The sequence below is a fragment of the Eutrigla gurnardus genome (assembly GCF_963514095.1).
Source record: "Eutrigla gurnardus genome assembly, chromosome: 4".
NCBI classification, from domain to species: Eukaryota; Metazoa; Chordata; class Actinopteri; order Perciformes; family Triglidae; genus Eutrigla; species Eutrigla gurnardus.
Window position 1 is genome coordinate 17,204,559 of NC_139918.1, and position 15,705 is coordinate 17,220,263.

At 42.0% G+C, this 15,705-nt stretch overlaps 1 protein-coding gene across 1 annotated transcript in view; it reads right to left on the reverse strand.

The window, feature by feature from the left end:
- Nucleotides 1-10,466, reverse strand: part of egfra (epidermal growth factor receptor a (erythroblastic leukemia viral (v-erb-b) oncogene homolog, avian)) — a 35,255-nt gene extending 24,789 nt beyond the window's left edge. Inside the window, exon 1 of the mRNA XM_084008570.1 lies at nt 10,373-10,466. Coding sequence (XP_083864696.1) covers nt 10,373-10,451 — 79 coding nt within the window. The 5' untranslated portion in view covers nt 10,452-10,466. The remainder of the gene's footprint in view (nt 1-10,372) is intronic.
- Between the last annotated feature and the right edge of the window lie 5,239 nt (nt 10,467-15,705).

Here is a 15,705-nt window from a genome sequence, read left to right on the forward strand (position 1 = left end):
CGTATTTTCAAAACAATTCCTACGGCCGTTGAGATAGTGAGCAGAAAACGACTGACAGAAAATGGAATCAAACACCTCTCCGAAGAGCCCACAGCTCAGATTTCATCCATTGTTAGCACACAGGGCCTCATCCTGCTCCTGACTGAAAAAATAGAAGCACATCACACATTGTTAACAGAGCTTCCGAAACAATGCGTTAGCCAGTTTAAGATGATTATGACTGAGGAGGGCGGTTGTTTCAAGGCCGCCCCCTCACCACAGAGGGGCTTTTGCACAACCTGAGGCCTGGCTGCTTTGCATCAGTCAACAAAAGGCATCAGACTTGGCAGGCTAGAGCCTGTTCTCGCTATCAGCTCCTCTGCTGAACACAAGGACCACAAACTCAAACTCCCATGACTACTCCAGACCGTGGACAATCAGTACAGGAGCCAGGATATAAAACCTTTCCAGGGAAAAATAGAGCAAAAATAGGCTAGTTGAATAGTAGGCAGAAAATAAAACCAACTTTAACGCAATAATTACTGTTATATCGGGGTGAAACATTGTGGTTTATATTACACATGTGCACCAATTACAAACATGCTGAGACTGAAATTTCATTCTTCACCTTGGAAACAATAATTGGCAAAAAAAATAAAAGAAATCCATTGGTAGCTGTTCTGGAGCTTTCAATCATTTCACACAATCTTCCTCTCCTTGCGGGGATTTTGTTTCGTCAAATATTGTTTCCAAAAGAAAACTTGCAATCTCAGCTTTTAAGTGAAATGGATGAGAAGTGTTGAGAAACAAAACTCTAGAGCAAACATCAATAATTGGTTGGAGAGGTTCCGAAACCCTTTGTCTTCCCAAAAGCAAATCCAATATCTGAACCGGCTGATACCGAGGACCGGTCTGATACCAGTGGGATAAAAAATAAAAAACAATAGTTAAACTGGTCTAAATTTCCTCCTTCAGCAGATCTGGATTCATTCACGTTTTACAAGATTACATTTGAACACATTACGGTCAGGTTATTATTCACCTTTATCCAAGTTTCTTATCAGTTAAAAACAGCTCAACAGACGTAATGATGTTCTCAGCTACATATATCTGATTCTGGATGTGTTTCAGTCGACCACCAGGTGCCAATATAGATAACCCAGAACAAATCTTCAGATGACTTTATTTACAAAAGCATATACAGCTTGTAATGCTGACTTACCAAGAAAATGAAGTTTCCCCTGCCAGTCCAACAATCAGATTTCAAATCTCTCCTGTTTGACTGAATCTAAGTCCAGTGGGTTGTTTACATGTCCTTTGACCTAAAAACCCAATTAGAATTTGAGCATTTTAATCTGTTGGGTATCTAACGGATGCCCGATTATTGAAATAATACTCGGATAAAAACCTAACAAGTGCATTTATATTAAAAAAGGCTCAGACTTCCTTCTAATCAGCTCAGGAAGAGGTTGTTGATATAGCATACGGCAGGTCCAGAGGGTTAATCCTTACTGCTTGGCACGAGTCCAACTATGCACTCCAGGGTATTTCTACCAGGGAACCCGTTCTCCACCTAGCGACACAGCTATCACCAAAGTGGTTTGTTATGAAAATGAAAGGAGAGCAGCAGATATTTATCATTTATCAGCAATGCTTTAACTGTCACCGGGCTGTAATATCAATGCATGGGAACATACTTATAGTATATGGCCTTCCCTAATGGTTTAGTGGGTAATCTTGCAATAAGAGGGTCAGTTCCACCTTTTTTTTTTATGGGAGGAAACATTGCAAGTGAAGCAAGCAGAATTCAGTTTTACAGGCCTCTGGCTTCAATTATGAAAACATGTGGTAATGAAGATGTTCCGCTCAAAGTCCCACCAGGAAATTAATTCCGAGCTCAACGAAGCATTGCTGTTGTTGAAACGCACGAGGCAATTAGAAAAAGGTACTACAGAAGGTGTGTTGTGTTTAGAGCACATTATGTTTTAGTGCTCCGGGAGGTAAACAAATCACCGTTCGACTCCGTAGCCGGGGCCCCGCCCGCCGCTACAGGATTATGAACAATGCTGTCATCTCATCCATAAACGGCCGGGTTGAAATACGTTTTATGACGCTGATGAAATCCCTGAGACGTGATGTTGGCTTGTAAAACGCCTGGAAGCACGGTGAGAGAAGGGCTGACATCTTCTTTTCCTTTTCTAACACACCCCGCCACGATACACTGCCAAGCGGCCCTATCCTCATTGTTGTCATAATTCAGACAGCGATGTGATGAGGAGGGACGTCTGTTATTTGCTCGCCAAGAATCATACTTCACCAGTCTATAAGGAAATTGTAGTTCTTGTAGTTTTGGAAACAAACCTCAAGGCATATTTAAAAAAACAACCTAATCAAGCATTTATAGTTAGTTAGATGGTCCACAACTTTGGTTCAGACAGACATATCACTACTGATATACTGAATTCATTTATGAATTTATGACTTTGAAGATCCCATAATTTTTCTTCAGTTTCACTTATCCTGTATGTTGAAATACATGTTGCACATTCATGGTCGCCAGAGGGTCAATCCCATAGACTTAATGGAAAGAAGTGCATGTTGCCACGGTGATGTCCTTCCCTTTGTACCATTTCAAGGTATGAATTCATTACTGATATTTGTGTGTAGAATTAAATGCATTAGTCCAATATAAAAGTTCATAAACAGCTCAATAGAATATTTTACCTTAGCAGCCTTCATAACTTTGAGCATACAGGGATGCCTTTCTCCTCATTGTTGACACTGGGCTGTAAAGTCATGTCTACATGGCAAGTTAAGGTCAGGGAAGACAGATAAGCCTGTGTCAAAGAAGACAAAGTCCCGAATAAAGAGCCTTTTGTCCAAAGTCTTAGGGATTCTGTGGGGAAGGAGAGTCGGGTCTCCACACAAGCCACAAGGGCTGCATGAGAACTGATCCGTCTCATGCACTTTCCCTTTTCCTTTTCAGTCATGTTGCCTCATTAACTTATTTGGCAACTCACTATATATATATTGGCTAATTTTCAGCCTCATTAGCATTTTCTGTAGCAAACACTCCTGAGAGGAAGCCGAGGGAAGCTTAGCATAATAGGCAGACTGTAAGTTATAAATTCAAGCTTTGCACTCTGCAACTTGTCAATACCAGGCCCATTCAGAGGTGTGACGGGGGCCTGGAGGCAACACAGGTATGCAGTTAACAAGTAATTCTACATGTGTAGGTGTGCTTGGGAGAAAGTCTTCCCTGTAAAACAAGTTTCCTAATATTCTATGCGCCTACAGTGCAAATCAAATCAGCAGGTTAATAATTTATTCTTCTCTTAATGGCGGCATCCAAGTGCAGCTGAAAGCGGAGATAAAAGGTCACAACATCACTGAAGTCGTTTGTCTCTTCCTTGCAGAGGATATAGTTAGTACTTGGCAGGGTCCACCCAGACTAAACGAGGCAGAATCTCTCCTGTTTCTGTTTGACTAGTTATTACTCGCCCGGCGTTCTTTTCAGTACATGAAAAGTCACACACAGTAGCTCTTGATTGACACTCTACCACGCCCTTGCAATGAAGCGTGTAATATCTTAATCGCATTGGCAAAGAAAACGTGCGTACGTATTGGGAAGGTGAAAACGATCAAACCAAACTATGAGGGTTAGATTAAATAAATAATGAATATACGTAATAAGTGTTTTTTGGTGTGAACATATTCACCATTAACCCTGAGGGAAGTACTCAGTTGCAGTAAATTCAAGTCGAGTCAAGCAGAACAATGATACGTTGATGTCAATCACATGTTTTTCCATTGTGTACAAGTGTGAGCGTGAGGTTAAACCTTTAAGCAACACCAGAGCCAATACAAACTAATGGGAAATCAAAGAATCGTTCAGGTTAAAGCTGTTAAATAGCTCCTACATCCTTTTAATCAGGATGTGAGGCAGGAAGTCTCCCCCCCTTTACACTGCAAAAGGGAATTACAAATTAAACATCCTGGATCTCCAGCCCGATAGCTTTTTGACAAATGCAGGGATTCATTTACAAAAATTGTATAAAATTAAGCATAAAGTGCCCCATGGACCAAACCACTAACAGTGAGTCACGGCTTTGAATGCACCATTTGGTTGACTAGGCTAATGGACCACACAGGAAGAGGCTAAATGTTATTAGGGAAGAGCGTTTCAGAGATCAGCCGCCACCCTTCAAGCCAGTGCTTTCTTCTGAGATATTCTGAGATGGAGACTTGTTTGTGAAGCTATTGTTCCTTTCCCTGTAGGGGATTCCTCTTTTGGGCGAGCACCGTTGGAAACACTGCTCCTTAGAATGACCCCATAGGTCATTAAGAGAAGATGCCACACCTACAGGAGGTTTCTGGGAGAATGCTGAGAGACTCCCATATTCAATTTGTGTGTGAAAGTGAACAGAACAGACTGAAGCCAGTTTGATGAGTGATTAAGTGAGGGCACGAATACAAAAGAATTCAAGGATCTCACCCCGTCCTTCTGATGTATGTGTATTCTCTTTTCTCTCCTCTTTTTCTCCCCTTGCTGCGATTCCTCCTTTAATCCATGCACTACCCCCGTCCATCTCATACATTTGCAGTATGACACGAAGATCCATGGAGCTCAGTATTGAATACAAAGAGCGAACCTTATTTATCTTGAAGAAAAGGAAAAAAGCCCCGAACTATGCATGTTCCCCGGCCTTTCTGGGCTGATCATTTCTCTCGATCGGCCATGAGCGATGGTTTTCATCCAAGCTAAAAGCCTCCAGGATGGAAAGATGTTTGGTGCCCACTTTCCAACTTTACTTTCACACGAGTTGAGCCGACTTACTGTTTCAGCAGTCCGAGCCTGACGGGACACATTCGAAAACTGCTTTGTCAAACACGAAAAAACAAGTAATTCATTCACAACAGAAATTGATTGGTAAGAAATGTTTTACTTGCTGCAGGTGGAATACATTTAAGGGTGTGCAAATACCAACCAAGCAGCCAACCAAAGGAGAACATTATTTTCTTTATTTTAACCCCTGCGTTGAACCCTCAAAGTAAGTCATGCATTTGTTCCCACACTGTTTTCTGTGGTTTCCACTCCACTGTGAACTAAAACTTATGCTGCAAACACATTAAATACATATAAATAATAACATGAGCGGATGCATAAATATGTTTCTTAGAGGATGCTTAATATACTGTATGCATTTGGGTTCTGACCTACCTGCAAATGATTTTCTTGAATTATTGTTTACTCAATAAAAAAGAACCTAATACATTTGTGTTGCCATTTTCTCAAGCTTGTTTTATCAGGTGACCAACAGTCACAGACAAGTCAATTTCAGGTCAGAAGTATGAGTCATCGATTTCCAAAAATAAGGTCATCTTTTCATTAATCGGGGATTTAAATATTGCCACATAAGGCAAAGGAAGGACATCCCACAGAATCGTGAGCAATCCTCAACATCCACTCACTTACCCTGTAGGAGATAGACATACAAAGACAGGCTTAATAACTCATTTGGAGCGGCGGCCTCTTTCCCCTTTTAACACGACACTGTATGTGATGAGATGGGAAGATAGCGGAAGGCCCTTTTTTTCCAACCTGAATTCCTGGGTCTCTTTCCACTGGAGGCTCCATGCACAGCCAGAGGATCATGGAAAGGCCATAAATGCAGCGGATCACTTTGTTACCACGTACAAACAAAGGACGCAAATCAGCTCAATGAGTAACCACATTCACTCACTTATTCCACGCTGGTTTCTCAGTGGATGTATACAAACTACAGAATGGATTTTAGCAGCTGCAACACGGTCAACACCGGTTGACTTTGAATAAGAGACAAACAGAAGAGCTTTTGGCAGACGTGAGAACAATAGATAAAACGTTATTTATTGTGGTTTGTTTAGACGGAAAAGAAGTGGAACCAGACACATAATTAACGGTAACAGAACTGTAACAACTACTTGATTTTAACACCTTACACAACAGATTCATTGTATTCAGATGCATCAAAGTTAAAAAGTAAGAAGAAGAACAAAAGCCGCTTCACTCATGACATGCACGTCTAGCCTCTCTGTTGCTGTACAAATGTATCAGTGCTGCCAGATAACCTGCCTTCCACAGAGGAACTATTGTCCCAGAGTGAAACCAGAATCCTTCACCTCACTAGCAGCTCCAAAATCTCTACCACTCAGACACGGTGGAGTTTATCAAAGCTGGGAGGGAGGGAGGGCGGCAAGAAATGATCCTCCAGGTCCCACGGCCTGCACCAAAAAGCAATATTTCCAACAATGGCTGCAGCAGATGGAAGTCTGGGAAGGTCATCAGAGAACCAGCAGAGACGCAGTAGCACCAGGGCCACTCATGGACCCTGAAACGCAGACTCGAGCCTCTAGGATTACACAGGATCATAACCTATATTTCACTACAGACATCCATCTAGTCCAAGAAAGTGGGCTCTAATGAAAAGAAAAGGCACGTTTTTTTCTGAAAGTGATGGAGGAAGAAAAAAATCGATGACTGATGAGGAAAGCTGGCTTGTTAGATCCTTACACAACACAGAGGGAAAAGCACTTACTCAGGACGCTGAAATGCACTGCAGGAGTGGGATTTTGTCATGATTCAGCTCAACTTTTGCAGGTGTGCAAGCGCATTTAAATGCAGGAACGAAGGCGCTGGACTTCACTTTATATAAATATATATAGATATAAATATAATCTTCCAATCTTATTCTGTCCAGAACCTGTATAACCCATTAACTCTGAAAAAGCATATTGATATTTAAGCGGTTTATCATGTGCCCAAAGAGAGCCGAGGGAGGCTTGAATCAAGGATTAGGGATTTAGCTGTTGACATGCCCCTGAGATTAGTTTGATCTTTAACAGGTTAAGTCAGAGCTCAGTTAGAGGGACTCTCAGCTCACCTCATAGCTCTATCTGTGCTTTGGCAGCTCTCAAAAGCAACATTGAAAGGTAGAAGGAATATATTAAAGAGTGTAATAAAACAAACACCTCTTCAGTGGGGCTGTGTATTGGCAGGGATCTGGCGATATGACACATATAATGACACCGGATCCAATAAAGCTTGTTACTGGGTGATGTAACTGCCATAGTACAAAAGAACCCACCGCCATATGCAAAACATTTGAGTAAAGAAAGTTGACTTTTCACACAGTCAGAACAGAGGGATCTGCATTTGCATTTACCACAGTCCCTGTAAAATCCAGCATCACTAAAGGGCATATACACTGAGATCGCACATGACTTTGCAAATGAGCGAAAGCATTGAGTTAATCCATTCCTGTAAACTATTAATTAAAAAAATCTACTGTTTTTGGGGGAAATCAATAAACTGTCCAACTACAACTGCAGTCATAAACAGAAGGAGTCCAATTGATTGCGAGAGCATTTAGCATGTCGTCAGGGAAATAAATCACTGTGGTTATTAGTTGTGGCGGGCTGCTGGGTGAAGCTGTGGGCATTATTTACAACCTCCCCGCAGATGATGACAGTTAATAAAGTGAGCGTGCCAGCGTGCTTTTCTATTATTCAGCGAGTCCTGTCTGACTCCCTGACAGGCTGTCGCTGAGCAGACGACTGTCAGGTGGGCTTCCTGTGGGAGGCGCATCAGCTCATTTATTTCCCGAAAGGCCTCCATGTCCTCCCCATAACAGGACTGCAGCTAGGGGTCGGCTAAAAGACCGTGTGGTAAAGAATCATGATTATCATTCCGTGCCTTCGGGCATTCATCTCTGATTGTCAAAAGACACATTTGATATCACCGGGTTACAGCTGATTACTGCCAAAACGTCCCACTTATTTCTACACCTGTCAAGTTTCCTGACCGCGACAGATCTACCACACAAAGAGAGAACACCCCAACATAGAACAATAAGCACCACAACGGTTCCTTTTTCACTCGTGTTCGCCATCAATATTAACTTTCTCTTAGCTTGCAAATGTTTTGCCACTTCTCCTCAGTGTAAACAGCTGACCAGATGTTCTTCCTTGCTTCCTGGCAACACAGACAGACACGACTAATATAGATCCAACAGTCGTCCATCCCTGAAAAAAAATCACGTTATCTCCCGGTTTGGTGATTTTAGAATGAATCGAGGGATTACATGCTCCTTTGTGGGCTGAGAAAATTATCCTCCGTTCTTAAGGCTTAGAAAACCTTTTCACCCCCGTAGGATTATCTCAGAAATGCAACGTCACTGAGCTTCCAACAAGACTGCTTTTCATTATTTTTGTTTTGATATTTTGAAGATACTTTGTTTGGTCAATGTTACAGTATAGCACCTCGTGTATTGTATCATTTTAATTACTCTACATTTCAAGAAAGAAACGATGTTCATAAATAATGTAGGTGGACTTGCAACTGATACACACAGACAGTCCAGCAACCCTTTAGAATTCTACCCTTTACAGGAAAAGATTTTCAAAATAAAAGGGTTTAACAACTATTTGGGCAATTCTTTCCGAAGTCTTAATTCAGTGAAACGGGAACTTCTGGGGAAAAGGAGCAAGAAAACCTACAGAAGTAAGAAAACCTTGATTGTAAAGAAGCTGATAACTAAAAGTCCATCCTTGTAATGGAGACTTTTTCAGCGGTATGATGGTGCAGTTATTGAGGAATAGACTCAGTTTTATTTTCAGTTAATGGATAAACCAAGGGCACACTGGATGGCACAACCCCATGACCACGTCGTGGCACACTCCAGCTCCCTTCTTTAACACAAATGCATGCGTTACTGGTGTTTATCAAGATGTAAAACGATCAAGCATTTGTTTTTTGACTGTTTCAGTCTGGAGTTTTAGAACATTAGAACATAATTGGAGTTTGACATCTTTTTCAGATCATGTTTTGACTATAATGGACACCGTGTTCTAGGAAAACATGGTGTGACACATAGAAACATCTGTCTTAGCCTCTGGCCCAAAAACAAAAAAAGACAACAACAACAACGAAAACTGTCAGACCATATGGCGAAGCGGAAATGAGCAGTAATTAAAGCAGATTGTAATGCATAGCATAACTATCATTACAGCTGTTCATTTCTAATCTTCTGTGTTCTATAGAATATTAGAAAAGCCTTGTTTACGGTGGGAGACTTGCACCGCAGCATGACATGTGCGCCGTCTAGTTTGTTTAGAAGCCCAGAAATATTTAGGAACTCTGTCTTTTTGGCTCACAAACATTTTTGATTTGTTATGGTTCCTCTGAAAAACCGGCACTGGCTGTTACTTGTTGGAGCAGACGGGAAAGATGCAACTTGCACGTGCGCTGCTGGCACCGGACACGACGCCGCTTATCTGCTTATAAGGAGGAACAACGAGTGTGGACAATGATGATTCATGAGAGAAGGAAGTTAAAGTCAGAAGGGATTCAAGTGATACTTCTGGTCACTTTCTCCCCCGGCATCTGGCCTCTACGGGGTCTGAATCACTCCGACAACATGTGGAATGTATTAATCTCACAATCTAACACTTAACTCAATGAGATACTTCCCTGTGCTTGTTTTTCAGCCAAATCTGTGTCAAAATATCACCTCGGCCTACAGTGGCTCTCCATTTGCACATTTCAGCTACTAAAAGAAAGAGACAAGATAGTAAGGAGGCGTTGAAGTAACAGTCAAAACACGGCTGTGTCATTAAACGAAATAAGAATTGTGTGACCTTTACTTCAGGGCCGATGCAAAGCACCAACACAAGCCTCGCTCCGTTCCACACTTTCCCAGGCTCTTTGGGCAGGTAGAATGAGATGTATTATATAAACAGCTGAGGAAAGAGCTATTTTATTGCAATAGGTAGTGGAAGCATCAAAGAGCTTTGAGTGTGTTTCAAGGTGACAGCATCGTCCTCATTTTGTATTCTATTTTTGTCTACAAATAGGTCAGAACGCTGCGTAAAGAACGACGCTCACACAGAGACAGATCCAAACTATTACAAATGAACAGGAGTAACAGAGGGCTAGGAAATAAAGTAGATTGCGCAATCCACATCCACTCCCGGGAGCCGCATCAACGGTGGTTTGCGCACTCGGGTCACGGTCATTTCCAACGGGATGAGGCGGAGATGCGTATTTGCGCACTTTTCTAAATGGACAATAAAGAAGTTTCTGGCATCACACACACGTGAATACCTCTGCCGCGTTGATACTGAACGCTGAACTCCCGCCTGTAACTTTTCCCAGCAGGTCGCCGGCTGAACAGCGAAGACGCTGAGAAACTTTTCTCCCATGCTGGGTCAAGTTTCTCTGCGGCTCCGCGAATGTGATTTCTGCGAGTAATGATTTATGGAGAGAAAAAGGCGAGCAGAGCCGAGAATAAAGCGAAAGCTCGCCTTGGCGTTACAAGCCACGTCCATGTCGTAATAGCTCCCCCAGACATACCTTTCCTTTCCGCCAGAACACAGCAGCCCAAGCAGAGCAGAGAGGTGAGGCTGATCCACTCAACCAAACGGTTTGCCATGGTGGTTTTTGAAGCTCCCGGTGAGGCGGCGTCACTCCATGCCAACAACACGCGATATTCCGCTTTATCGCAGCTCGAAAAAGTCTCAAGGTTGTTGTGTGTGTGAGTGTGTGTTTCTCTCTCGTTAAGTAAAAGTCTTTTCCTTCTCTGGGAAACTCAAACTTTGACAGCTCCTCCTCCTCGCAGATATCTCCAGCAGTCCGAGCTCGTGCAACGAGGACAGACTAGTGGCTGCTCTGACGTCAGCAAGAGGGAGGATAGATGCGCCTCGCGCGCCGCTCAGGTAAGTGGAGTCACGCTGGATGAGCTTCGGAAAGTAACACGTATGTGGTGTCACTGGTTTTGGGAAATGTGGAAAAGTACACGTCATTTGCAATTAAAAAAAGCACAGGTAGCCTATAATTATTTAATTCGTCTTTCGGTGGAACGGAATCGGGATGAAATAATATCCAAATATCGAGATATCTGAAGCATAATGTGTTGTCTAAATTGATACTAACAAGCAGATACTAAATCTGATTATTTTTGCATAGACGATATTAATTAAATAAGAAAAGACTTTCTCATTTGTCAAGTATTTAATTCACTCAACCATGTTATTTCATAAATATTGTTTATTTATTCCAATAGCCTACCAGTAATGCTTTTTATTGAGAGATAACATATTATTCTAGAAGATTCTGGCCCTATTATGAGTTCCAAAATCTGATATTTATAGTTTATTTCACATAAACACAAAGATTTTGAGATAAATTTGGTCATGAATCTATTAAATTATGACCAAGATAAGAACTGAGTGATTTAAAAAATCTGATTTCTCTGGTGGACAAACCACGAATGGAGAGTCTCTCTCTGCTACCTCAAACATATATCAGTCAAGTACTAACATGCAGCGATTTGGGGGTTTGAAACCGCATGTCATGAGTTATTAATGGACTCATTAACATGAATTTGCTTTTAAAAACACAACTTATTATGCAGTTAAAAAGACGCATTAAAGTGGCCCCGGGAATAATGCTCTGATTGTATTTCTATAGGGAGTTAGGCTTTTGATGTGACGTTGCCCCTTTAGCATATAAAAAGGAAAACTAAACCATGAAAACATGTTTTGATTCATTTCCATAACTAGGAATGCATAGACCTTTTTATCGCCCAGGACATTCTGACTTGTCATTGCAGGAGAAGCAGTTTAACTAATATCATTTACGATGGCTCCGTTCCATTAAATGCCCACTAAGTCATTTAGCCAGTGAGCATGCACAACATCAGGACCCTGAAACAGGCAAATAGAGTGGAGTCGTTTTTTAATAGTATTATTAAGTCTGCTTTGTCATGTTGAAATGTCTGCTGTAGGAAAAAAGCCTTTTTGATGTTACTCAGACAATGATGCTCTGTGAAGACTCTTCAAGTACAGGCCCGGAGAAACAGCATTATCAGAGATGAAGCTCTACGGATGACACCGATGACTGTAACTTTTAACACATACATGTTTGTTTTTTGTTGGATTTGTACACCCTTACATACACAAAACACACATCAAAGCTGACTTCGAGAGGTTTCAGTGAAGGTCTGGCATCCTAAAAACAGCCCTTATTTATTTGTTGACGCGTGTATGAAAGAAAACTCCCAACATCATACAGAGGTTGAATGGACACAGCGTCTAGACGGTTGACAGAGCGGCCGTCTGACTGGAGAGGGAGCCTCATCACATGTCGAGCTGCTTGAACGTGTTTGTTGTTGTACATCAGACTCTGCGGGGACGGGAGTGATAGAAATCATTCCTCACACTGGTGTTTATTTCATTACCGCGGCCTAATGGCTCAGCAAATCGTCTTCGGTTGTGCCGGTGGAGCAAGAGGTTATTGTGTTGGGTGAAATTATGACCATTTTCCTCGAGGAGAAATTACCTAATGTGAGGCTAACGTTTCACAGCAGTGTGCTGTGGATGTGGGGACTGAAAAATAAATCCATGGCTTTGTCATTTTGGTAACTCGGGGGGGAGGAAGTGGGAACTTAAGGCTGCACTTCAGTATAAGTCTCATAAAGAGGATAAAGAGTGGTCAAATGTTGAGGTTCTACTAAAATCAAAACTCTGCTCCTCTTCAGGGTCATATGTGTCGTTTTTGTTTATTTATTTATTTTTTTGATATAAGTCAGGGATTGGTTTTAAATGTGTTTGGAGCCAAGGTTTGTCAAGCCACAATGGAGGCTCTTTAGAAGGAAAAAAAATGTTATCTTGGCTTCTCGATTTCTACACCGCTGATCTCAATTTTGAAATGTTCCCATGTAAGAAAGGAAGACATCCCGGTTGTTACAGCGTTTCATAAAGCCATCCATCCAGAGCCTCACACTCGAGCTGTCTGTCGGCCAAGCAGAAACATTAAACAAACATAGAGTAATGGCCAAACCACTGGGGATTCAATAGGGGGAGTAATAAAAAGAAAGAGAGGGAGAGAGAAAGAGAGGAGAGATGACAGCTACTAGCCTGGCAAAGTAAATACATGTCCCACCTTGCACGATTCTCACATTTTCCTTTTGTTCAGGAAGTGCTGGTATTCAGGACCTGAAGGGACATTCTGGATTAGCCGTATGCGCTAAGGAATGCAGCTCATATCTGAGTTCTTTCAGGTACAGAAAAATCCAAAGGATATAAGAATTGTAAGAGGATGATGTTTACACAGGGAGTCTTATTAAGTGGTTCAGTGAGGCAGAAAGGTTAATGCGTGTTGTGAGCGGGGGGGATGTCTCACTGTCCTGAAGGTCTGAAGTCTGATCCGCATGACAGGGCCCAGATGGACCAGCAACATCTCAGGACAGAAAAACAAAAGACACGCACAGGGAAGTAACCCGACATAGAGCTGGGCCATTTGTGAGCGTCTTGCAGGAAGTGGAGATGAGCACATGGATCGCCCAGGATTCTCTCAACATTTGCTGCATCGACCCAAACAAACATCACAGTCGTATATCACAAAAGAGTTATGAGATATCCAAAATGGGCTTGAATAATCGTATGTGATAATAACAATTATGAATAGATTGTTTCATTTGTGTTTGCAGCTTAAATCCAATACTTTTTAATAAATGCATTGTCTCACACCTGAATAGCTCCACAGAAAGGAGAAAACACAAGAGAAACATGCAGCATATAACTCACTTTTTGAATCCAAATTGATCCTAACAAATGCAAATGTGCGTCTTATAATTCAGTGTTATGTTTCGCAATTCATTTGAAAAGTTGCCCAGAGGAACAAAAAGTACAAATCCAAAGTCTAGAAGAATGATTTCACTTTCAAACTGTTATATCGAGTGAATTTTGCTTCCGAAAGTAATGTCACAGTATATTAAAAAAAAAGTTTAATTTTAGATGTCTTTACTGTAAATCTCATCTTGTCACGGCTGCCACATCTCTGACATGTGAGGTAAGAGATGGATTACGTGTGACTGAATCCATAAAAGCTTAAATAATAGCTTTCTAAATCCTGTTTTCAACAGTGAACGGCTGAAAAGCCTCCGGCGATCAGAACAAACTCTCAAGTACCAAGTAATTAGGTTTAATTAGTGAAGCCAGTGAGATTACCTTGTATCTCACCATCTGCCCCCTCTAAAGGAAACTCTCCCTCCACTGAACTCTATCAGTAAAAGGCAAACATTTGAATGTATGGATGGGTTGTTTTGTGATAGCGAGTACACACACACACAAACGCACACTTGGCTGTCTCTGCCTATGAAGGACGGTGTGCATATCTTATTGCTCTGCTTTACTATTTCCTGAAGAGGCCCCCGGTCTTTGGCTCCGAGCCATCTTCACTTGCTAGAGCATGTGGTCTCCATGGCAGCCCATTGGGTTACACAGTAAACACCTCCAAGTAAATGAATGAACCTGTTCTAATCCAATAGGAATCCCTTTCTCAACTCCTCAACCAGTCACATCCTGTTTCATAACACAGAGCACCTTCTCCACACGTATGAGTAATGGGAATCTGTTCCTCAGCTTTATAAGCTAATTTAGCAATCATGTTGGGGCTTTTTAATGTAATGTGTGTGGCCTACCTGCATGTAATAATAATAATGGTATCCATAACGTGGATTCATTAGTATTTACAAAAATCTGAACCTTTTTTTTAAGGGGCCACTGGGTTCTCATGCAGGTACCCTGAAGGTTTTTTGGGCTCCTGCTCATGTGGAGAAAATGTGTGTGGAAAACATGTTTCTTTTTTCTTTTCTTTTTTTAACGATGTTCTTGCAAAGAATACCAATCCAGCATCAAGGTCGGGAGGGTTCAGTCTCATGAAGGTGACATCTCTGATCTCTCCTTAGGCTTGATGGGGGTGTGATCACCAGAGTTTGCTGGAGTGGTTTGGTGCCGACTGTGGCACCAGTTGGGGTGAGGTCGAGGGTCCAAATTCCAACAGCTGGTGCCACGCTTTTCCGGTAAAGGGGTGGCACGGCCCTTCGAATCCATTCAACTCGGTGGTGAGAAAGTGTCCCTGACTACAGGAATCTCTGAGTCATCCATCACAAGTGTGAATAAAAGGGATAGGAAGATGTCCGCCAGCAGACTGGCTGCAGCAGATTTTGCACTGGAGCGCGGTCACAGAAAAACTGCCAAGCCACAAATGTGTCGGCTCGGCAGATGATAATCGCTCCAACTCTCTGTCTCTCTCCTACGAGTGATTGATAGAACAAGATCATGGATGTAATCAGCCAGAATGTACATGTCTCTGCAGCGATGTTTTGAGGGCACGATCCAGAGTCAGGAAGAAACAGCGGAGATGCTACTTTTTTAAATTATGTATTGCCTTAAAAATACAATAAAATTCAAGATGTCACGAGCCACTTCCTCATTCCTTTCCATTATGCTTTTTCGGTCTGTCAAATGAAATCAATGTCAGATCAATTTCTCGGCTCGTTAGCTGCTGTGGGGGTGGATCCAGGTTTGCAGTGTGTCCTGTGCCCTCTGAGGTTTTGCAAGCAAACAGCTCACGGCCATGTTCCTCAATGAAACAGCGCCATCTTGTGGCTCGTCCGCTTGAGGCAGGTAGTTGAAGCTTATCTGGGCTCCTACAGCTCTATATAAAGAGCTCTATATAAAGAGCTCTATATAAGGTAGCTACAAATGTGTCCGATTCTGGGTCTTCGGCCTAGAAAACAACACATTGGTGAACTGGTGGACAGATATTTTATTATAAGGGAGCATAACTGCACAAATGGCCAATTTTTGTCTCCATGTCTAAGTGTACACGTGGTGGCCATC